Source organism: Lycorma delicatula, chromosome 9 (genome assembly GCF_047948215.1).
Source record: "Lycorma delicatula isolate Av1 chromosome 9, ASM4794821v1, whole genome shotgun sequence".
Lineage (NCBI taxonomy): Eukaryota > Metazoa > Arthropoda > Insecta > Hemiptera > Fulgoridae > Lycorma > Lycorma delicatula.
The window spans coordinates 30474316-30499871 of NC_134463.1; the positions used below are offsets into that span (position 1 = coordinate 30474316).

The following is a 25556-nucleotide window of genomic DNA, read 5'->3' on the forward strand; positions in this document are numbered from 1 at the left end:
AATAATCGGAACATATTAGCATTCTCTCTTCGCAATAGTGTTCTGTGTACCGAAGAACTTGCTGTATGGCAGTAAGTTCTGCCGTACAGATACTGGCCATATCTGGCAGTTTCCAAAAGTGGGCTTCTCCATTTACATATATGGAGCATCCAACACCACGTTCGGTTTCAGAACAGTCAGTATAAATTCTAATATGTTCTTTGTAGCTACTGACGGTTGCTAAAAATTCCTGTTGGATGATCACTGCTGGCTTCCTTTTTATTTCTTCCTGAGAGAGATCCAACCTTGTATTTAACGCTGGCAAGAGCCCCATGGCTCTTGCCAGCGTTTCCTTGTAATAAAGCTGTTGTATGTAATATTCTCAAGATAGATCATTTGTACAGTGGTAGAATGGTATTGTCGAAAACCTGCTTGATATGGTGATATTAGGTTTTCTTTTTCTAAAAGCCGAACGAGTCGATTACTAATCATTTTTTCAAGTATTTTTCCCATAGCGCACATCAAAGAAATAGGACGGTAGCTATTGAGATCTGTTAAATTTTTATTTTTCTTCGGTACTGGAACAACATTTGCTTTTTTCCATTGCTGCGGGTACATTTCATCCCGCCAAATTTGATAATATAGTTCTAGTAATCTGCGTTTTACAGTGGTATTCAGCTGCCTGATCATGTTATAATGGATTTCATCCGGACCAGCAGCTGTGTTGCCTGCTTTCTCCAACGCTTTCACGAATTCTTCCATTTTAAAAGGTACATTGTCATGAGTAATTATATTCAGTTCTGAAATTTAGTAGACCTTCAAGGTCTGCTGCTTTTTTCGTCCGAAAATCTTCATCGTAGTTAGCCGTTTTGCTGGCCACCTCGAAGTGATTGGATAATAATTCTGCAATTTCTTTTGCAGTGTCCTTAATTTCATCTTCATCTTGAAGGCTAGATATGGGAGCAAAGTTTTTACGCCCACAAATCGCCTTCACTTTCCTCCAAACGTCTGATGCAGTAGTAGTTCTGTCAATGGATGACACGTATTGCTACCAGGATCGTTTCTTTGAATCTATCATGAGTTGTTTTGCATACGCCCTGTATTTTTTAAAGGCAATATGATTATCTATCGTAGGACGTTTCTTAAAGGCGTTATACGCTCTTTTCTTTCTTTTTATAGCTTCACTTATTTCATCGTTCCACCACGTAACGGGTCGCTTCGTAAGTATCCCAGATGTTTTGGGAATATATCTCGATGCCGAGTCAAGTATCGCATTAGCTATAGCGTCGACATCGGCTCCGATAACTCCAGTTGTTTTGGGGAGTATCGTGCTAGTTGTGAAGCTCGTCCAATCTGTCTTATCAAACAACCATCTTTTAGAGATGAGGTATGTTTTTCTTGCAACATCAGTTACAATTTGCACCGGGAAGTGATTGCTTACACGCAAGTCCTCTAAAACATGGAAGGTGTACCTCGGTGCTATCGATCCGCTTATGAGTGCAAGATCTATACAGGTTATCGAACCATCTCCGGCATTGAAAAAGGTCAGGACCTTTTTAACTTTAAAGGTCAGGTTTTTAACTTTAAGGTCAGGACTTTTTTTTAAACGATGAGTCAGGACTCATCGTTTAAAAGAATAAGATCAGAATTCGTCAACTTTTCCAATTCTCTTCCGCGGGGATCTACTCGATCCGATCCCCAAAGAGAATTATGAGCATTAAAATCACCCACCAGTAAAACAGGTGGGGGAAGCTCAGAAATTAATCGTGCTATGTCATCCCCATTTCAATCAAAATTCGGCAAGTATATGCTGCAGACAGTGACCTTAAGCGGATGCTTCAATCTAATGACGACCGCTTGTAGGTTTGTGTTTAGATAAACAGCTTCGGCGGTAGCTCTTGTCGATGTTAATATGGCTACTCCACCTCTAATTCTTACATTTGGCGGTTGATCTCGCCGAAATACATCATATCCTCTTAACTGAAAATTTCCATTTCGGCCGAAATGTGTTTCTTGCAAACATCTACAAATCGGTTCTACATCATGTACCAAGCGTTAGAGCTAATGTATGCTTGAAAAACATCCATTAATGTTCCATTGTACAATCGACTCGCTAATTTTAAATTAAATTATAGCCTTGGTTTACCTTTCGGCCAGCCTTTTTTTCTTTTTTTATCAATATTGCGAACAGCTTCGTGTTCGCGGAGAACGTCGCCTGTATAGCTTCCGGCTTCCTAATCGGAGACCACCGAAGCCGTCGACGACGACGACGACGGACATGGATCGGCGCTGGTTTCGGGCGCCGATTGAGAGGCGGAAACGTGGCTGACCCCCGACACGGGAATCGTACCAGTCACGGCCCCTGGAAGGGAGGGACACTTTGCCCCCCCTGAGTGGTTTTTTGTGGCCTCTGTAGTTTAGAGGCCACCTCAGTTGAGGGAGGCTTGGGAGCCTCCATAACAGTCAGTCACTTTCTTCTGATCGTCATCTAGTATCTCTCGAAGACGGACATGGCCTTCTGGCTTGGCGTCCGTTTTCTTCTGTACAAGAGCAACTTTCGGTTTCGGAGATGCATCTTCAGGAGGCTGCACTACTATCCTTAGCTTGCCAAGTTCTTTACTACTGAAAGGCTTCATTTTATTTCCGATAATCCTTTTAATCAAGCCAGCCAAAGTGGGCGCAAGTTTGTTGATAATATCACCTTCATCAACAGCTACTGAAGCAGGAACAGGAACAGCAGCCGCAGCCTGAGCATAGATTGATGTTGCTCTAGGTTTGCGGGCGTTTACTATCTTTTTATCTTCAAAGTAGCTGACTTTCTGCAGGGTTTTTACTTCCTGCACAGCTACTTCGTCTTTATAGACAGGACAGTTCCTGGATCTACATGAATGCTGTCCCTTACAATTGATACATGTAGGAGTCTCTTTACACGGCTCTCCTTCATGCACCTCATCACCGCACACGCATATTTGCGGTCTTTCACATCTAAGAGCGGTGTGGCCAAAGCGTTGGCACTTGAACCATCTCATTGGCTGTGGGACAAATGCCCGCACATCCAATCGATGAATCGCTGCACTTATCTTGTCCGGCAAAGTAGACCAGTTGAAAGTGGACATGAGATGCTGAGAGTAGGACCTCGCCGTTCCTTCTCATGTTCAATCGACGACATTCTATTACTCCTTGTGATGCTAATTCTTCAACAATTTCTTGCTCCGAACAGTTTAGAAGATCCCGACAGATCACAACACCCCTTGAGGAGTTGAGCGTGCTGTGGTGATCGACGCGTACAACCAATTCTCCAATCTTTTTGAGCCCTAGGATCTTCTGACACTGAGCATCATTTACAGTCTCCACATGAAGTCCGGTGAAGGTTTTTCTTATTTCCTTAACAGGGCCTCCAGCACATTTAGTTATTTCCTGAGCAATGAGAAAGGGACTTCATCATTGAGAAATTACCATCTTCTTTCGTAATGACTAAATATTTTGGCTTTGGAACGTTTCTCTTGAAAAAAGCTTTTTGCAAGCTTTTTCTAGCCTCAACTTCAATTCTTTTAGATTCTGCGCTCTTTCTCCGTTTCGCCTCGGGCGAAACCGAGAAACGAGGGTGTTTACATAAACCCTCTGCCATTGGTTGTTGGTCAGTTTGCATGACCTTTAATCCCTTCTGTAGTAAGGCTAGCCGCCGGGGTACACTACCAGTCCAGGGCTACCAACCCTGGAAGTCCGTTCCGGTACTCCGGTGGAAACAGCATATGTCTTGGCAGAGAGCGGATGCGCAGTCTCTGCACTGACTCTGGGCCCTTACACACCGAGGTTTTCAGGGCTCCCATGTGCCGAGAAACATGGGCACCTTAACTACATGCTTGCCATCACGGAGTCATGTAGACAGCGAAGGTCTCCGTTACACCTGCAAATAACTTCGACCGTGGCCGCCACATCGCCAGCTCTAAAAGTGGTATCAATCCATGCCCTTAGTCGTTGAAATTGTCGTACCTGCAGGTGGCCGCAAAATCCAGTCCTTTAATACGGCCTATAGATGTTACTCGGCATGTCCGATAAGAACACTCGGAACCCCGTTAGCCAGCTACATGTATTGTACGTAAGTACAGCTGTTGCCGTCCTGGACGTGGAACGTAGGTGTTGTGTTCCGGACGTGACGATTATTATTATTATTCGTATGCCGAAACGCTCAGTCAAATTCGGAAGGGGGGTGAAACTGGAGGGAGACTGAGACAGAGGTAATAAGGAAAACCAGGGTGGGAAATGTTCTGATTGAACTCGGCAGCGCTACCAGAGACAAAAAGACCTTCAGCGCTGTCCTGAAGTCTGTCCTCGGAGAAGGAGCCGTAGTCCACAATCTGGAACCGAGGAAGACACTGGAGATCCGAGATCTAGACTGCGTCACAAAGAAGGAGGATGTGGAAGCAGCACTGAGAAGAGATCTCGGAGATATAGGAGACTGCCGATAGCGTTACCTATGCTAATACCAGAGGGCAGAAAGCAGCAATAATAGAGATTGGCGAGAAGGCTGCTTCCAGGCCACTCAGTTAATCCAAGATAAGGATTGGCTGGTTGTACTGCCAAATTAGACCCAGGGCACAGGTCCCACGGTGTTTCAGGTGCCACGGGTATGGGCATCTGGCTCGTGGATGTAAAGGGCCTGACAGAAGCCGGCTCTGCCATAAGTGCGGGATAGGGAAGCATAAGGCCAAGGAGTGTTCTGCCCCCCGTCGGTGAATGCTCTGCCAAGAAAAAGGGGTGAACGCTTCGCAGCTGGCTCACGCACCTGGAACAAGGGAGTGTCAGGTCTTCCGGGCAGCCCTGGAGCAGGCCAAGAGAAGGCTCCGTTAAAATGTTGGAACATAATACAGGCCAACCTTAACAGGAGTCGGCTAGCTGACTTGCTGCGGCAGCCAGCCAGAGACGGGGAGGCCGATTTGGTGCAGTGGAGAGTTGTCGAGGATTATACCGGTAGCGACCACCAATATATCTCATTTAGGATCCTAGGTGGTGCACGAGAGCGCCCGGGGCCCCCACGGCTGGTGAAAAGATATCACGTCAATAAAATCGACGAGAATAAATTCAAAAGAAATATCTCCTCAGGGGTAGTAGCCTCTGGAAACATCACCAACGTGGGGGGCTGGCACTGAAGCCGTAGTTGCTACGACCATGCGGCTGATCGCTTCTGCATGCGACGCTTTCATGCCCCCTCGGGGGGCCGAGGCACCAGAAGCGACCCGTGGACACCGAAGATTGCGGGGTTGTGCCGGGAGTGTCTTCGACTAAGACGGGTGGCGCAACGTGCAAGGAATCGCACAGACGCGAACGCCAGGTCAGCCAAATATAAGACGTCAAAGAAGCGACTCCATCGAGTCATCAACGTGAGCAAGGCACGCTGCTGGAGAAAACTGACGGAGATCGTGGATGCAGACCCTTGGGGGCTGGGTTACAATATAGTAACTCGGCGATTGGGGGTCTCGCGGTCACCAGCTCCACTAGACAAGGCTAATGTGGAGCACGTCGTTAAGATGTTGTTCCCGGCCCACTCGATTCGTGCCGAGCGGGACTTCGACGACGTGGGCGGCTTCCCGATCTTCTCTATGGAGGAACTAGAGGGAATCCTACGGTCGCTAAAAGGTAAAAAAGCCCCTGGTCCCGACGGTGTACCGGCCGAGGTACTCAAACTAGTGGGGCGCTGCAGGCCCCGTATTCTACTAGACATGTATAATGCATGTCTGAAGGCTGGGTCTTTTAGCGCCACGTGGAAGACCGCGTGTCTTACGCTGATTCCCAAGGGAAAAGAAAACCCAGAGTCGCCGTCCTCCTACCGCCCATTGTGTATGCTTGATATAGCTGGGAAGGTATTGGAGAAGCTGTTAAAGAAAACACTGGTTGCGGCGATGAATCAGGCAGGTGGCCTGTCACCTAACCAGTACGGTTTCCGGTAGTGTTGGTCGACCGTAGACGCAATTCAGGAGGTTGTTGAGGCAGTGCGGCGAGCAGAGGACCACAGTCATTTTTCGCGACGTGTGGTCCTCGTTACGTTCCAACGTAACGAAGACCACACGTCGCGAAAAAACGCTTTCAACTCCGCACGGTGGAGCGATATGATTCGAGCCCTAGAGCATTCGTTCCAAGTGCCTCAATACCTTCTCAGAATGCTGGACGCATACCTGAGGAACCGCGGTCTCATTTACGAGACCGCGGCAGGCTGGCGTAGGATTACGATCAAGTCAGGGACGGCACAGGAGTCGATTTTCAGCCCCGACCTTTGGAACGCCGTCTACGATGACTTGCTGAGGCTGGAGATGCCTGAAGAATCTGTCTTGGTTGGGTACGCTGACGACGTTGCGCTACTTGTCGCAGACCGCAACGTGGAGCGCGCCCAACTGAGGCTCAGTCGAGCCATGCACAGAGTCGGTGCCTGGCTGAATGACCATGGATTATCTCTAGCCTCAGCAAAACGGAGATCGTAGTTCTCATGAAGAAGCGTATCGACACTCTTCTCTCCCTGCGGGTCGGGGTAGAGGTTGTCGAGACCAAGCCGGCTGCAAAGTACCTCGGTATGATGATTGACCGGAAACTCAGCTTTGCTGAGCAGCTTCGTACAGCCGCCGACAAAGCTGCGACAGCCGTAACTGCTCTCAGCCGGCTTATGGCAAATGTCGGTGGACCGAAGGCCAGCAGACGGTGATTGCTGACGTCCACGGTGGCGCATTTCATCCTGTTATACGGGTCGGAGTGTGGGCCCAGGTATTAAGAGTTGCGAGAAACCGGAAGCGGCTCGCGCAGGTGTAACGCACCGCAGCCTTGCGAGTTGCTTCCGCATATCGGACGGTCTCCGAGCCTGCAGTACTTGTCGCCGGCGTCATACCCATTGCTACTTTAGCAAGGGAGGGCCAGGTAATCTACAGGAGGCGACGGACAGGCGAAGACCTGTCCGTCGCCTCGCTGGTGATCGCCTCGTTGGTGATCATTGCCAACGAGGAACGCACTCGCACGTTCCTCGCATGGCAAGAGACCTGGGACCAAGATACCAGAGGACGATGGACCGCAAGGTTTATCCCTTTCGACAGACCGTGGACGGAGCGACAGCATGGAGAGGTGGAGTACTACATGACCCAATTTTTAACACATCACTGGTACTTCCGCGCTTACCTCCATGTCATAGGGAAAGCGTCGTCCCCGGGCTGCCTGTATTGCCCCAGTGTACGGGACGACGCTGAGCACACCTTTTTCAAATGTGCTCGGTGGGCGGCAAGTCGAGGGACACTAGAGGCGGATCTCGGAACATTGAGTCCCGACAACATGGTTGCGATGATGCTCTGTGACCTGAGCAGCTGGGAAAGTGTAGCCCGATTCGTCGGCAACATTCTCAGTGCCAAAAAGGTTGACCTGGATAGTCATGAAAATTAGGTAGCACCTAATCAGGCTAGTATAGGAGGACTCGACCGGATCGGAAGTAATGTGTTAAACGGTTCCGGGTCGAGTCCTTGTAGAAAGGGGTGTGGTTTTAGTCTGCTGATAGTGATTGGATAATACTATCAGCAGAAGTCCAACACTCTGTCCATAAATGCATTTCCACCTCCCGCCGCAAAAAAAAAAAAAATTATTATTATTATTGTTACTGCATCTCTCACTCCAGAGATGATAAGAGATAGTTGTATTAGTAAGAATATACACAATGAAAATATGTTTTGTTAAATATTATAAAGTTAATATATAATGAAGTCAAATACTTACAATGTCTTTGATCCAGAAATTGATGCTGTTATTTAGTTATACAAGCGATACAGTATTTGTAATAAACTTTTTTTTGATGCAAACTAAGTTTATATTATGTTCACAGAGTCTTAAAATATTCATAATTTTTCCTGCATATTGTAGTTGGAATCGTCATTGCTATACATTCATGCTAGTTTAATGACAATTTGTTGGCAAGTAAACTTACAATATTATAGTAGTCTCTTCGTATAATATTATGCTAGTCTCTACATATTTAAACCATGACCTAACGTACCACAAATTAGGCTAGGCAGACTTATATTCATCTCAACCTCATAGGGGAAGACGCCTTGTGATGCATCTGGTCACCACACCACCCTCCCCACCATTCATAGCTCTGATGGGCTTTAATGGTACACTTATATTCAGTTGGAATGTCTAGTTCCTGTCCAAATATCCCATAACATTGGAGTTAACACTTAGACCAGTTAACAAATACCTCAGTTTATAGAAGCTGACAGAGATTCTACTAGTGATTAAATCCATGCTAAAAAAATAGGTATATAAGAGGTTATAGAAAAAATTAAGCAAAGTATTATAGAAAAGAAAATCATACCTTTTCGTACATGGTATGACTAATTTTAAATCCTTCATAATTACTCCGAATCCATCTATCAGCCAATTTATAAGCTTCTTTGACTGAAGCTTCAGTTCCTAATTTATCTAAACCTTGAATTATGATTGACTGAAGTGGTCCCCATGCATTGGGAAAATCCCATTGTTCACCAGTTTCTTCCAGAGATGTAGGAACACCACCTACAAAAAATAAGTAAATAAAAATATTTGAAGCTTTATTGTTTACGTCTAAAATTTTCATTTTGTTGATGCTTTTTATTGTTGATGTTTTTTTGTGTGTGTGTTGTTGTGTTTGCGTGATATTAATTTTTGGTGTTGTTGCTAATGGTTTATGTCGTAAAAAGATTAGAAAGATCTTTTAATAACACATAATATTTGTTTGCAATTCAACATGCACAATGTTATCGATTTTGCTACTACAATAATTAATATTTACTTATACAGAGTCATATCAAAAACACATTTCATAATAAAATCACAATTAAACATAATTAATACAATTTAAATGGTTTTATACAACATTAACTCATACTATTTAAAACATTTTATTATCAAAAAATTAACAGTAGTTGATTATCAAACTTTTTTGTGCTAGACAAACTTTACTTTTCAAGTGTGTTTTGATAACAGAAAATAATTACACTGATAAATAAAAATATCTTACTGATCAAGAATATAACTATGGAAAATTGATTACTTTGGAAAAAGTATACACAGAATCTTTGGTAATGTATAGAATAACCTACTAATAACCTAATATAGGCAATAAGTGATTATTTGAATCCTGTTTGAAGAACTTACCATGCTGAAGAAACTTTCCATGGTTCTTCTTCATAATTTTAGAAAAATAATTGATCAATAATTTAGTTATGAGATGGCAATCCATCTCTTAACGAGATAAAAGGGGTCATTTATTCAATCATCTGACATTTTTATCTTTTTCCAAAATTTTTTGGGGTTAAGCAAATGGAATGGTCACTAGAGGAAATGTAATGCAAAATTTTAGGTAAAACTGGCAAGCCTGGCAAGGATTCAATCTACATAAGTTTTATTTATTAATAAAGCCACTCAATTAAAATTGTACACAATCAGGCAGCCATATATGATATAGCAAACTTACAATTTTGATCTTAAACTGATGGCAATTCTTTTGCAAGTTTTAAACGCCATGCACCAATATACCAAACACCAAGCTTTATACACATAAAGCATATCTCCACATTGTTTGTCTCCACCAATTTCCTAAATAGGTATTTTATCATGAGAATGATGTCTTTTAGATTGTAGTAAGTATTGTTATTTTTTCAAATATATTTTTTTTTAATTGATAGTTAGTTTATTTGGGTAAGATAAGATTGTTAGCTTATGCAAAAATTAATTTTTTTGATTTCAAATATTTCAATTTTATTAATAAAAAAATTACTAGATATAATTTTTTATAAAATGCTTAGAACTCTTTATTATTAGTATTATATCTATGGATAAAAAAATACAATAGGTAATATCAGTAAAAATACTAATGCAATGAAATATACTTATTCCCATTAAATAATAAAAAGAATACAATATATCATATAATACACACACCAGAAAAATGATATTCTGAACTCCTGTAAATTGCTAAACAAACAAGATTTATTTATGTATGCTTCTTTGCATACCTGATGATAACTTTGAAGAGAAGATCCTAGACTAGAAAATCTAATTTTTGTTAGTACAAGCAATAGATACATAGGATTGAAATTCATGTAAACATCTTCTAACATTGTTAAACTTCAATATTTTTATTAAAATAGGTTAACTCCAAGAAGATGCTGTGTAACATTGTACTTGTTAGCGACTGCTTGAATTGCATCAAATAAATGTCATACTTTAAGCAACATGAAAACAGATAATAGCCCCTCATTTATAAATACATAAAGCCAATTTTAAACTACTCAATTTAATTTTCTACTAAAGAAAATTATATATAAATATTTATATATTATATTTATGTAATTATATTATATTTATATATTATATTTATATATTATTTATGTAATAAAATGAAATGTAAGCAAAATTACTGTACCTAAATAACTGCCAATAGAGTTCAATTTAAGGTACCCAATAATCTTTTTTGATAAAATGGATTTTGACCATGTTTTATAATAACTTGATGTAAACAACGGTGTAAAATTTGAAGCATAAAAATATTTTCTTGCTTCTCTATTTACACTATCATAATCCAACCATATACCAAGATCTTCATGCCATAATACCTTAAAAAAGAAAAGAAATAATATTAAAATTAAATAGAAAATTAATTTAAATTTTAATGTGATAAAAAATTAAAATCAGTAGAAAAAACAATTCCATTCTATTAAGCCCAGAATAAGTATCACATCAAATAAATGCATACATTAAATACAAGTACTGCATTAACCAAACCAACATGGAAGTAGCTTTTAGCCAGAACTCACTCAAAATTAATTACAAAAGCAATTATGTGTATCAGCTGTAATAATTCAAATTTATAAAAGTTTTTAAAAACATAATCTTCTAATTTCAACATAGAAAAAATAAAGAATTGTAAAGCGCACGAGAGAGGCTTCTCTAATAACGTGGGTTGTGTACTGTAGCAATACATATAAAAAACATTATGTACTCCTTTAAATAAATACAATAATGTATTTTTCATTAAAAAATTAGGGTAGGTGAGAATATTAAAAAAATATCTATTCCATTTCACATTCCTGTTATTGTTATTGGACTGATCTTATGCACAGGATACTAATTTATACATTGATCACTTTATTTATTTCTAGGTCCTGAAAGATCTGTGACAACTTAATTAAATTACACATATTTTATATTTTTATAAGTACACATGTACTGAAAATAAATTAATGAGATGGTTGAGTTTGTTTTTCATTTAAAAGTTTCTCCATACGTGGATCTATGTTAGAAGCACACAAATGCAAATTGTTTTTAAGTGATAAAAGATGATTTCTGTATTAATTTAGTTTATAGCTCAACCATATTAATATTTTCAATGTTTCTGTGACTAAATTTCCATATTCACTCAGCAAGCAAAAACATATCTAAATTATCAGTTATGAATTGTATTTATAACGTTTTAGTGGGAGACATTTCAATGAGCTGGTTGTGAATTAACTGGTAACTTATCAGCTGCAACAATGTTTTCACTAAATGGATTCAGTACCCATTTCTTTGAGAAACCATTTTTATCTTCCAGGAAATACTCTGCAACTGAATTTTTATCTCATGCAAATGCATCTTCATGCTATTCCAACTGTGATGAATAATAATGTCTTCTTCATCCAAATTTTTCTCAATGTAATCTTAAAAGCTAGTGGAAACATATAAATATTTTGAAGGCAAATAATCCAGTTATCAGTTTGTTAATGAAAGCATGAACTTTGTCATTAATAAACAGTTTTTATCATGTTCTTGTAAATTCTCATTAGTCATTTAAATACGAAAATACATCAGCTACATAAGCCAACAGCAACTAATACTCATTTTTCTGTAAAAAAAATTGAGTAACAAAAGACTTCTGTATGAAAAATCTTTTTTCTTTTCTCCCATTTCATTGCATAGTTTAGCAAACAGCCAATTCTGTAATGATCGAATTTTAATAAAATTAACCATTTTGACCGCTTTACAAACAACTTATTTATAAAGCTAGAAATTATTTGTATGCTGGAAATTTAACTTTCTGATTTTCTGTGGCAAAATCATGTCTGTGATGGAAGTAGTATGTCCATTCTGCAATTGGTATAAGATGATCTTTTGATATTTTAGAAATCCACTCTTCTTTCCTGTTACTGCCTTTGCAGCATTATTGCATACTGCAATACATTTTGTCAGATCTATCTTATATTTTAGTGGCATCATAAAAAAACATCAAAAATTCATTGTTCTGTTGTTATGAACAGGTACTGATCTGCAAAACAACAATTTTTTTGGACTAATCTGTCCCTATTGTGTTCATGTCTCTCAAAATGTAAAAACTTTGAAATGTTTGCCACTCCGTTGATTCATCAAGTTGAATACTAAAAAATTCACTTAACCCACTTGCTTAATTATCTGATCACAAACACATTCAGCCACATCATCGATTTGCCTTGATACTGTGTTGTTAGAAAGCAGAATTTTTTTCAATATTTTGCTTCTTCCATGTCTATTAAAACACTGACCATATCAATTTTAGGAGGCAATATGAGGTTTTCTGCAATTGTATGGAATTTGAACATCTTAGCTATTCTTAGTTCTCTGAGATAAGATGCTTCTAGTGTACTTTTATCAGTATGGATGATTTACAAATATTAGCTTGTTGATTTTTTAAAGTGTGTAATTGTCTTTTGAAAAATTCCTAGGGTTTGCTTTTATGATTTGAATGTTTAGTTTCCAAGTAACGAAATAATTTTGATGGCTTCATTCTTTCATCGGAGAGGACTTGAAAGCAAACAACATACTGCAGTTTTCCATTCAATGAGGTAAAATCATAATTTAAATAACTGTCATTGTCCAAACTTTGTCTTTTTACCAATTGATTCATTGGATGTAAAATCAGTTTTTTTCTTCAAATTTATCCATTTTGTATAAAAATATAATTGAAAACAATAAATAAGTACAGTTACATTTGATGGCACACTAAAAAATCTGATGTGGACTTCCTTGTAAACCTATTAAATTACATTTAAACATTTTTTTTTTTAAATAAAAAGTAAAAATAGAAAATAAAATAAAAGTAAAACAGTAAAAAATAGAGAATAGAAGAAACCCAAGAAGACCAAAATTAAGATAGTATATTACTTATGGAGGCAGTTCACAAAAACATAATCATAAGTATCTAGAACTGAAAAAAAATTATATAGAAAAATGTTACAGAATCTGCATTATAAATGTATTGAGAAATATAATTATATGAGTAAAAGCTTATTTACTGATGGTGGACACTTTCAACATGCGAAATAAAATTCTTCTCTTAAAAATTAACAAGAAAAAAAATCTGTTCTTAAATTCAATCTATTAGTACATGTTTATCTTTATTTAGTTTACTCTGGGTCATGTGTCTTTTGGACCATAATGTATAAGTAAGTTAAATTTCTTGAATGAAAAAACCTTACAACAGTCTTCCTTCTCAACATTTTAATTAGAAAAACTCTGTAAAATATAATTGTTTAGTAGCAATTAATTTTTATGATAATTTTTTTAAAAATTTTGTCTAATTTTTAACTTGAAATTATTATAATTGAAATAAATTTCTGCATCGAGGTGTTGTAAACAATCATATCTGATGGAAAAATGTTTTTGACAGCTTTTCTTATAAGATTTTAACTGCAATATAATGTCAATTTGCCAGATTCAATTAACGACTATTGTTTCATCTAATATTGTGTTTCTCAACTGGGAGTAGCAAAATTAGCCTACAACTTTTATTTATCATTTTAGGAGAAAAAACTCATTTATATTATAAACATTTTTCTACTATTTTTACTCATTTTTCTGTAAAAAAAATTGAGAATGGCCTTTGTTTATCTTAGAACAATATTATTAATTCTTCTTGCAATTCCAATAACTGGGTTTACACTTGACTTCTAATTTACACCACCTGACTTCTGTATAGAAAAGATTTTTTCTTTTCTCCCATTTCCTTGCATAGTTTAGCAAACATCCTATTCTGTAATGGTTGACTTTTAATAAAATTAACCATTTTGACAGCTTAACAAAGAATTTAAGACTTTCTGGCATATTTTTTGCGGCAAGAGCATTCTTGGTATAACATGATCTTTTGATTTTTTAAAAAATCAACTATTCTTTCCTGTTACTGCCTTTGCAGCATCATTACATACTGCAATACGTTTTGTCATATCTGTTATATTTTAGTAGCTTCATAAAAAACATCAAAAATTCATTGTTCTGTTGTTATGACCAGGTACTGAGTTACAAAACAACATATTTTTTTTGACTGATCTGTCCCTATCGTGCTCATATCTCCCAAAACGTAAGAACTGTGAAATGTTTGCCATATCTGTTGATTCATCAAGTTGAATACTAAAAAATTCACTTGAACTCACTTGCTTAATTATCTGGTCACAAACGCATTCAGCCATGTCATTGATTCACCTTGATCTGTGTTGTTAGAAAGCAGAATTTTTTCCATATTTTGCTTCTTCCATGTCTATTAAAATGCTGAACATATCTCTTTAGCAGGCAATATGAGGTTTTCTGCAATTGTATGGGATTTGGACATCTTAGCTATTCTTAGTGCTATGAGATAAGATGCTTCTAGTGTACTTTTATCAGTATGGCTTGATTTACAAATATTAGCTTGTTGATTTCTCAAAGTGTGTAATTTTCTTTTGAAAAATTCCTAGGGTTTGTTTTTATGATTCGAATGTTTTGTTTCCAAATATCGAATTAATTTTGTGGCTTCATTCTTTCATCGGAGAGGACTTGAAAGCAAACTACGCACTGTGGTTTTCCATCCAATGAGGTAAAACCACAATTGTACATAACGATAATTATAATTTCAATCTTGTCTTTTTACCAATCTATTCACTGGATGTTGATGGTTCACTAAATTTTTTCACGAATTTATTCACTTTGCAAAAGAATCTAACTGAAAAAAAGAAAGAAATAAAACCAGATGCACTCTTTGATCGCATATTAAAAAACCAAAACCTCAATTATTATTATTTTCAGTGGAACTATACTTTTAAAAACTTAAATAAAGGCACCAGATGCATGCTTTGCATTTGAAATTAAACTGACGTTCTGCAACTTTTTACACCTCTTTTATACTGCTGAGAGCATGACATGTGCAAAAGTATCATGTGCATGTTTGAACATGAAGCTCTCGCAGTGAATATTATGAAAGCAGACCAAATTACAAGGAGTATGTACATATCAAGTTGGAGCCTGTAAATTGCTAATGTTTGTACACTTAAAACATGCATATGTACACATGTTGCTATCAATGCAGCTAAACAGTTTTAACTAGGTTTTCATTGGGTTATGGTTGGGTTTCACTAAATATTCATTATATTTTTTTTTACTTTTTGGGGTTCATGGAGCTAAAAAGGTTGAGAATCACTGATTTGGAGATAAATAACCCACTTCCTCCCTAACATGTAGAACAGGAATAGAAAAAATAAATATAAGTCAAGAAAATAATTTTAACTTGTAATTACACGGTAGTGTAATTAAAGTGTGCACAAAAATGTTTGTGTATCATGGAAAATGTTATTATCTGATCTTACTTACCGCAGTGATTCCATCCAAAAGTTGTTTACCTTTCATAAAATATTCTTTTGCTTTATTGGTATTCCCCATTCTGGCATAATAATCACCTAATATTTCAGCATTTAATTGTAAAAATGAATTTAAATCCACTGGGACTATTTGAGGAGCAGCAACATTTGATAGAGTACCTGAAAACAAAAAAATTAGTTCCATAAATTAGAAAAGAAACTCATGAAAAAAAATGAGTGATTACAAGATTGCATTAAAAGTGTTTTAAACATCTGTAAATACTAGTTATGCAGTTATGTTTACTCAACCTTGTCTTTTAAGTTTAATCTGAAAACTAAACTGCCTAAATTAGAAACTAAACTAGAAATTGGATTATTTCTCATCTGGTTAACTTTCCATAAATAATTTTTACCTCCCTTTTAATTTGTCTGCAGATTATTTTAGGCTATCTAAATCCTTACTGGATCCTGGAAGGATAGTACTCCAATCTACGCTCATCTGATGCAGTCTCTCTGTAGTTTGATCATTCATATTTCTTCCCTCCTCTTTTCTTATTCTCAATCCTTCTTCCTAAATGAGATTGTGGGAACCAGTCAGCTGGTTCTTTGTGGTGTCTTAGTGTAATGTTCAAGTATTTTGCTAGCTCTGGCCAAACAGTTAATAGTTTCTTTAGAAGACATTGCTTTATTAGCAGTTCATTGAACTGGTAGAATTGTCCAAGGAGTCTATTTCCTGACTGATTACATCGAAAGCAAGCTAGCTACTATTCCTCAAAAAATCTGTTATCTGATGTAAGGATATCTCTAATTTGTGAGCTGTTACGCATAATTTCCAATTCACATCCTACTACAAACAATAAATTGAAAATTTTCACCTTTGTTTTAATTTATCTCCAATCTCCGATGTAATATTTTTTTTAAATCCAGTATATAACTTACAATAATAGTATAATGAACATAATGAAGACATGAAAACAAGAGTATGAAGTGTCTGACAAAAAAATAATAGTCAGTAAATTTTCGGTAGTTAAATCATAGTACTTTTACTTTTTACTTTTGTAATTTTACATTTTTAAAATTAAAAACAAATTATTAACATAAATCCTTTGTTTTTATGAGATTAGCATTTTATTTGGGAAATTAAGTGTTAGAAACATAATATAAATTCTAATCTATAAACACAAAATTAAAGTTTTTTTCTTTTTTAAGTTAATTTACGTTTTACAAGAATAATGTTTTATAATATCTTTTCATTTTGTGAAAAAGTGATTCATTTCTAAAATCTTAATTGCTCTAATCAAAGAAAAATTCTTTTTCTTTTTCTTTTCTCAAAACATCCACTTTTCCTGGTATTTACTTTTTCAGAATGTACTCAGCTTAAAAATATAGGCAAGACAAACGTTTTAGCCTGCACAATTCAGAACAATTTTTCTAGGAAATATTTTTTTAGATTTTCAACAGGGTTCTCTGACCTTTATAGGTACAAATGTATCCTCAGTAATTCAATCTTGATCCTAATAACAAATTTTAGAGTTCATTTTTTTAAAGTTAATTTTCAATGATCTAAAGATTAAATTTTTGTGATGCTGAAGATATATGTGCCAGGATAGCCTAAATTAAAAAAAAAAAAATTATGTGAGATAGGATTTCCGATTGGGATAGATTCCAATTACGATTCAGATAGAATTCCCCATTGTTGTATTCTGGGATGCAAATCTGATCCTGATAGATCCTTTATGCTAAAGTTAATAGGAACCTGCAGATAAAGCCAATTTATCCTTAGTTTATCTAATAGATGAGCTACTTGTCAACCAATTCAGAGATTCTTTTACCAATTTGGTCATAGCACAATAAGCCTAATTGCTAAAGTATTAATTAAGTATGGCAAATCTTCTAATCACTCATAAAAAATAAAAGTAAAATAAAATAATAACAAAACAGACTGATACTTTATAAATTTCACAAGGAAACTTCAAAACTTTTGACAGAATTTTTTTTTGGATTAACTCACTGGTGATCAAATTTCAAGTAATTATCATTCAAAACAATTTTATTTTTTTTTTAATTTTGATGTTGGTTCCAATTTGGATAATTTGAGGTAGTCTAGAAAGTAACAAGACTATTAAAAAAGGTAACAGTTTGTATTTTAAGAAATAAAAAAAAAATAATTTCAAATTTTAAAAACCCTAAACTATTTTTCAATACAATCTCCATTAATAAGAAGGAACATTTTACAGTGCCTCAGTAGTCTACAATGTCTCAGAATACAAGCTTTGTGTATCATTATTTTATAAATCAACCACTTACTTCACAAATGTATCATTTGTACTGGATTATCATCAAAATCTAAAGAAGTACGCATCAAAAGAGGTTTAATTTGCTGGGTATTGAGTCAGGACCATAGGGGATTCGCTTGGTTCCACCTACAGTATGATAAGAATTTATGCGACAGGTGAATGGTGTGGCAAAATATTATTATCGCACAAAAGAATACAAGAAACCAGTATCCTAATATTTTTATTTTCAGCAATAAGTAATAATTTTTTTCAATGTTTTACAGTAAACAACAGAATTATTTAGAGATTCCAAGGTACAAATTCTGCCCAAAGAGTAACATGACCTAGAATACGATATACAATCTTTCTTGTTAAATAATCTGTTTAAACTTTTTTGTTGTTTGTAAATTCATTTTTCATTGAAGATTGTAATCCACTTCAATCTTCATTAAGCATATTCTTTGTTCTTCATTAAACAATGTGACTTATCTCCTAACCATGCTATATATAATAATTTATAATCATACAGTTCACAACTTTGTTAACAAGTTTTGCTACATTAAACATTCCAAGTTTAATAATGAATACAAATCTAATTTCACAATTAGATTTAACATTTAGCCAATACAATTAACTCCACATATTTTACACAGAGTAAAAACTATAATCACATAAAACCAATTGTCTGTGTGGCTTGGCTTGCCATTGAATAAAGGTAAAGTAGCAATAATAGAAATGCACAAAATATGTAATCAAATAAATCTTAAGTAAACACAGTTTTACAGATTAATTCATCTAGCAAAAAACAAGAATGAGATGTAAGACATTGTACATTTTCATTATCTGAAATTCATTTTGAAAATATATGAATCATATATTCAAAATGTATTATCACATGAATGAATCAAATATATAAGAAAATATACTGTATATTAAATCATATTTTTGGCATCAGTTATAACCATATAAATTAATATTAACTAAAAATGGCTGTTCAAATTCAATATTTACGTCCAAACTATAGTATTATTACTTAAGATTGAAGTAAGTAAGTTTTTGTTTAATCTTAAAGATCTAAATAAGAAATCTTAAAAAATCATAATTTTCTAAGGCATACTAATTTCATAAATAAATTACAACTTTAGAGGTACTCACCTTCATTGGTACAATTTTGATCAATGAACCAACGAGAACTAAAATCCCAACCAGTTTCAGCAGCTGATCTTATTTTAATATAATATTCTTCTTCAACCTCCACTTCTTGAGCAATTAAATAATCCTCCCTTAAAAAATTCAATTGTTATAAAAATGGAAATAAGGTTTGATTAGGTCATGATAATGTTTTCAAGTTTTCAATATTTGATATAATTTAATCTTTTTTCATGGTGTTATATCATGAAAAATATCCCGATATTAACGAAGAAGGATTAATGAAGAGGGATTCGTTAACCCTTTTTTTACTGTGAAAAGATGGTTTGTCAAAAACTGAAATACTTTCAAGGAAAATTTCAACTTCAAATCAATTGGTTTTTTATCATGATTATAAGTTTTAAAAGACAATTATATTTTTTTAAATACAAATTATCAATACTTATTTTCAGTCAAATATATTGGTTTTTGACAGAAAGTAAGAATACTAATTTTTGTTTGTTAGATGCTCTAACCACAACAGTTGTAGCTTACCTAACTTGGTTCACATACCTTCCAAGAATAGCACCACAATTCTCAAGAATACAAACATTCTGTCAGATTTAGTAGTAGTAAATAAGATTATCTAAGAGAAACAATAATACTATTTCATTTCCTATGTTAAAATATTACATTTTCAAGGAAGTAGATTTATTATATATATATGACTATGTACAAAAAACGAATTTGCAAAAATAGTTTGCTTTTTAGTTATGGATTTTTCATCTTAAGTTGCTTATTTCCATATAACAATTTTTGAAGTGAGATTAAGATGGTACATGTACCATCTAGTGGTGAACTTGTCATCGCAACTCAACTGATTTTGAAGTTTAGAATTCTACGGTTCAAATCCTAGTAAAGGCAGTTACTTTTATATGGATTTGAATATTGGATCGTGGATACCGGTGTTCCTTTGTGGTTGGGTTACAATTAACCACACATCTCAGGAATGGTCAACCTGAGACTGCACAGGATTACAGTTCAATTACATTCATACCTATCATCCTCTGAAGTAATACTCAGAAGTAATTTCTGGAGAAAAAGAAAAAAAGTACATACGTACACCACACACATTTTAATTTATAAACAAAGTGTATCCTGAATTTCTCCTGGGACTTTCGTAACCTATTCTACTTGTAAAAATGATGGAAAAAGTTCATATTAACATATGATCTAAAATGCTTTGTGAGTTTTGGCTAGTGAAAAATTTCACTTGGATTTCAGCTACCCTGAAGAAATGAAGGTGTACTGAAATTTTTAGGACGTTAATTAAGGGGCAGAATTTGTGATTTCTCATAGTTTTTGACCTGAAGAATTGAATAAAATTGAAGAATTGACCAGATTTCTCAAAAACTGCTGCTTATCTGCAGCAGTTTTTGAGAAATCTGGGGTGAAAACCAACAAATTGGAGTAAAAACTGTTTTTTTACGTTTGATGTACAATAACTTGTTAAATGGGTAATAAAACATTAAATGTTTAAACAAAATTTAGGAGAATTTAATTGTGAACAAAATGGTGTAAGATAAATTGAATAAAACGAAGAAAAGTTAGAAAAGTTAGAAGAATTCGAATTTTATTTGGAAAAACCAAATTCTTTTTTGATGCAAAAAATTTGTAAAAATTTACTGTTAAAAAAAGATGGAAATCACACAAATTTCGTAAAATAAAAATTATTTTTATAATTTTTTTTCTATTAATGACAGGAAGACAATAAATTATTTGAAAACTTATTATTTCAAAGTTGGCAAAAAAATAAAAGCCGACCAACAATGCACAATACGGTATTAGTGTTTAAATCATTCAGTAAAGTAAAAGTTTATCGGGTATTGTCAACTATGCTGTCGTTAGGTTTTCTGTGAATTTTAGTTTGAACGTGATCGTAATATATAAGCATATACAGAGGGTGATTCAAAACTATAAGGGAATATCTCGGGAGCTGATTCTATAGCTAAAAATAGGAAAAAAGTTAAAATAACGTAGGCCCGAAAACGATTCGTTAGCGAGTTACGGCTAGCGAAATATTCGTCCGGATTTCGATTCCCCCGGGGAAATGAAGATTTCCTGAAATTCTAGGAATGTAAATTAAGGAGTGAATTTAGCTGTTTCTTATGGTTTTTGATTTGAAAATATTAAAAGAATGGGTCCCAGAACTGAATCTCCATTAGTTTTAAGGATATCTAACGTAAAACACAAAAATTGGGGGGTAAAGAAACAACACTTTTTGGATTTAACGTAAGAAAACTTCGTGATATTTAATTAAGTTGTATTTTTTTTAAAATTAGAAATGTAGAAAATTTAATTCTGAAATGATTCATGTAAATTACTTAAGAAAAAATTGAATACAGGATACTGAAACTTTTTATTAAAAAACAAAAGACAATTGTGAAAAAAAGTTTAACACCACGAAATAACTAATTTTGTCCATAGGTTGCAAACAGCTTTTAACAAAAAATGTAATTTAACTTTGGAAGTAACAGAAAAATTGACACTAATTCTACACCGCATACTGGGTCATATTTGGAAGTCTGTTTGTTTAGCAATATTTTATCAACGTAAACTCCTATGGCTGCATATACAGTGGCATTCTGGGAACAAATAAAATACTAATTCTATCATTGATTACCAACATAACGATTTAAAATTTCTCTCACGTGTTATTTTCTTTGAAGCTTTCATGATCGTACCCGAAGTGAAATTTTTTCTTAAATTGTTTATAATTGTCCAAGATAAAATTAAAAATTATTTACACAATGATTGATTATTTTAAAGATAAAACATAGGCGATATAAATGAAAAGTTAACATTTATTTTTTTCTTTGTCCGTGAAAAATAACTGTTCCTACTTTGGAACATAACGAAATGAAGTCGTAAAGTTATGTTGCTATTGGTTGTAGTTGTTTGGCAATGTGCATTTTAATGACTCTACACTGATGTTTCAATCCCAACCATGACAGACTTCATAAAATAAGGCCTGTTTTATTTGCTTTACACAACAAATTTTATTCTATTCCATAAGATGAACATTTGTCAGTTGACGAACAACTGTGTCCAACTAAATCAAGAATTTATCCAAAGCAGTACATGTCTTCTAAGCCTCATAAGTGGGGCTACTAACTTTTTGTTCTAACTGAAAGCTCAAGTTTTGCTTATAATATAAAGATGTATACTGGACTTGAGAATGATCCCAACCAAACGGTTAATTTCAATGAACCTGATTTACAAGCCTCTACAAATGTAGTTAGACTTTCTAGAATAATTCCAGAAAACATGCATTATAAGCTATTTTTTGACAATTATTATACTTCTTTACAGTTGCTATTATTAATGCAGCAAAAAGGTATTACTTACCTTGGAACTTTTAGAAGAAATAGAATCCTAAATCTTAACTTGCCGTTTACTGAGAATGATCAATAACCACTCACTAATAAGAAACAAATAAATGATTCCAAAAGAAACAACAGCAGGATTAAAAGACCAAAATACTGGTAGGTGAAAGTTTTGAATTTTCCACAAACGTTGATGTGTAGATGTAATAGCTGTACATTGGTGTGACAACAAAATGGTGTCATTGATATCAACCTACGTTGAGAGGCAGTCCACGGGCAAAGTTTTGCGGTTTAACTGAGAAACTAGGAAAAACGAACCCATTGACTGCCCTAAACTGTAAATATTTAAATCAACATATGGGCGGAGTAGATCTGGATGCTATTTTGGGACGAAACAGAATTGAAATCAGAAGTGAATAATGGTAAATTAAATTAGTCTATCATTTATTAGATTTAGCAATTTCAAACTTTTGGTTGATGTACAGAAAAATCTACATACGAAAACAACTACCATCCATCAGACAAGCAGATTTCCAACAAGATCTTGCTGTTTCTCTTTGTATGTATAATGCTACTTCTTTGTGGAAAAGAAGATGCCCTTCTGCTAAATCAGAGTGGGATTTGGAAGGGAAAAAGAGAAGTCCATCCTATACAGCTCCTTTTGAAGATATCAGGTTAGATTGGTTTGAATATCGACCAGATATTGTCAAGGAAAAACAACGATATAAATTTCCTAATTGTGGACAAAATCTTCAGTAAAGTGCAGTATATTCTTTATTTTAATAAAAACGATAATTAAGAATTTTCATATTCTAAACATTTTTACAAGTTAATTGTGATTTATTTTGTAAACATTGTGGATACTCAATTATTTAGATCAATTATTTAGACCAAGCCATTCAAACATGAAGAAAAAAGTGTTTGAAAAACTTTAAAAAAAAGTAAAATATTTTTAAAAAAAACACAAAAATCAATAAACTAAAACTATGCGTGTTAAAGATGTTTATACAACAAATGAGTTGTAAAACTGTCATATTCATGGATATGTGCACAATTACTAAGATTAATTTTGTAAATAAGTTTAGACCTAATATTATTTCTTTGGAAGTCATCAAAATAAGTGAGTAGCTTATTATTTAATTTTGTTTACATAGTATTATTTATTTTTTACATAGTACATTTAATTTTTAATTTATCTATTATACTTTAGACTTGAACTGAGATATAATACATATTATATGAAACATAATATATTATTTTTCGTTAAGTGGAATAGATACATTTTGTATGCTTTAGGAATATAGCATGACATTCCAATTTTGGAACAATTAATTTTTTTTTTGCTTTTTATGGGTAAAATATTGAAATAGATTTTTATAATATTTTTTTGTTATATTTTATTTGTTATATAATATTTTTTAGTTGTATTATACACACAGAATTTGGAAATTTTTAAAAAAATATAAAATATCATGCATTTAAGTGTTAACAATTAGTGAAGACATAATTAATTTCCTTTAAAGTTGCTCAAAGTGGCCCCTATTTTGTTCAATACATGATTTCGCTCAATGAATCTATCTATTCTTTTCTATTATGTTATTCCTTAGTTCTTCTTGTGTATTAATCCATTTTGAATAACAATTGACTTCATCCAACCCCATAGAAAATGTTTGATGGGAGATCATGGTGGGCATTTCACTGGTCAGCTTCAACCATTCCATTGTCTACCATATGTAATATTTAAATGATCCTTTACATTATTAGAAAAATGAGGAGGTGCCCTAAACTGTTTTAATAAGAAATATCTTCCAAGAGTGGGCAGGTTTGTTTCCAAAAAGTTTAAGTACGGTTCTAGTAAGATTAAGTACAGTACAGAACTGTACTATAGCTTCCTTGGTAAAAAAAAAAAATGGAATGATCAAATTATCACCTGGAACACCAAATCATACATTAACTGAAAATGTATGCTGGAAATGTCTTGTTGCAGTCTCATTTGGGTTTTCATCTGCCCAAATATGGGCAGATGAAAATTTACTGTTCCATCTCTTGTGAAGCATGATTTATCAGTTACAGAATACAACAAAGGAAATTGCGATTTTGTACTCATTTTCTAGTAAACCATCAGCAGAATATCTTCCATTTATTATGATGTAATACATATCTCTCCACATACATACATATCTCTCTGTATATATATATATATATATATATATATATATATATATATATATATATATATCATTGTAATTACTTAAAAAATCATTTAGAATGTGTTTGTCCTGTAAATGGAACAGATAAAGAAAGACTGAAATAAGAGAAAGACTGGTGTGTAGAAAGTCATCTAATCAAGATAACATATAACTTGACCTTTTACCCTTTTTGATTAAATTGGACAAAATATAATTTAGAGTTTCATGGAACAATTATCTAAGTATATAACTTAGAGGGTCAGGAAAAAACTGAAACATATTTCTGTATGAAATCAGTCTCTGTGAAATGGGACATCTGATCAAAACTGTAAAAACTTATATAAAATTAAACAGATGGTGATTCTAAGTTTACATCCGCAATTATGGAACCATTTTAAATCCAATGTTAATTTTCCATTTTTAAACCAATATTCTTCTCCATTTATGACAGAAACATTGAAATTTTTCAGAAATAGGCAATTATTGTAACAATATTTGCAATGATATTATACTATATTTCAGGATTCTGATTAAAATCAAGTGCAAAGAGGTTTACATCTAAGCACAAATTTCCATACATCTTAACCAATCCATCATAACCAATTATACAGAAGCTTGAAATTCAGCACACAGATGGTAATAATGCTAATATTTTATGTAAACTCATCTTGGAGTAAAGCTGAGATAAATGTGCATTAATAGTTAGTTCCCTTTATAGTTCCTTTATATTCATCTACCTGTTTGCGAAAAAAGCAAGACTACAGCTCTGAAAGTAACTCCAATAATATCTAACTGGAAAAAAATGTGGCTTCCCTTTAAAGTACTCCTGAAAGGTTAAACAGGATGCTCAAGGATTTCCTAATTTTTTAATCTTTATTGCACATTAAGTATTAACTAAAAATGTACCACTAATGCTAACTAGAAAATTCTATGAAAAAATATTTTGGATTTTATTTTTTTATACAAATTTTATTT

The 25556-nt window shown here is 34.2% G+C and overlaps 1 protein-coding gene across 3 annotated transcripts in view; it reads right to left on the bottom strand.

The window, feature by feature from the left end:
• Positions 1–25556, bottom strand: part of LOC142329846 (trehalase-like) — a 96229-nt gene that overhangs the window by 19742 nt on the left and 50931 nt on the right. For all 3 annotated transcript variants that reach the window (XM_075374709.1, XM_075374711.1, XM_075374710.1), the window contains exons 6-9: positions 19034–19161; positions 15616–15782; positions 10412–10601; positions 8321–8520 (exon numbers count right to left, since the gene is read on the bottom strand). In XM_075374709.1, the coding sequence (XP_075230824.1) occupies positions 8321–8520; positions 10412–10601; positions 15616–15782; positions 19034–19161 (685 nt within the window). The remainder of the gene's footprint in view (positions 1–8320; positions 8521–10411; positions 10602–15615; positions 15783–19033; positions 19162–25556) is intronic.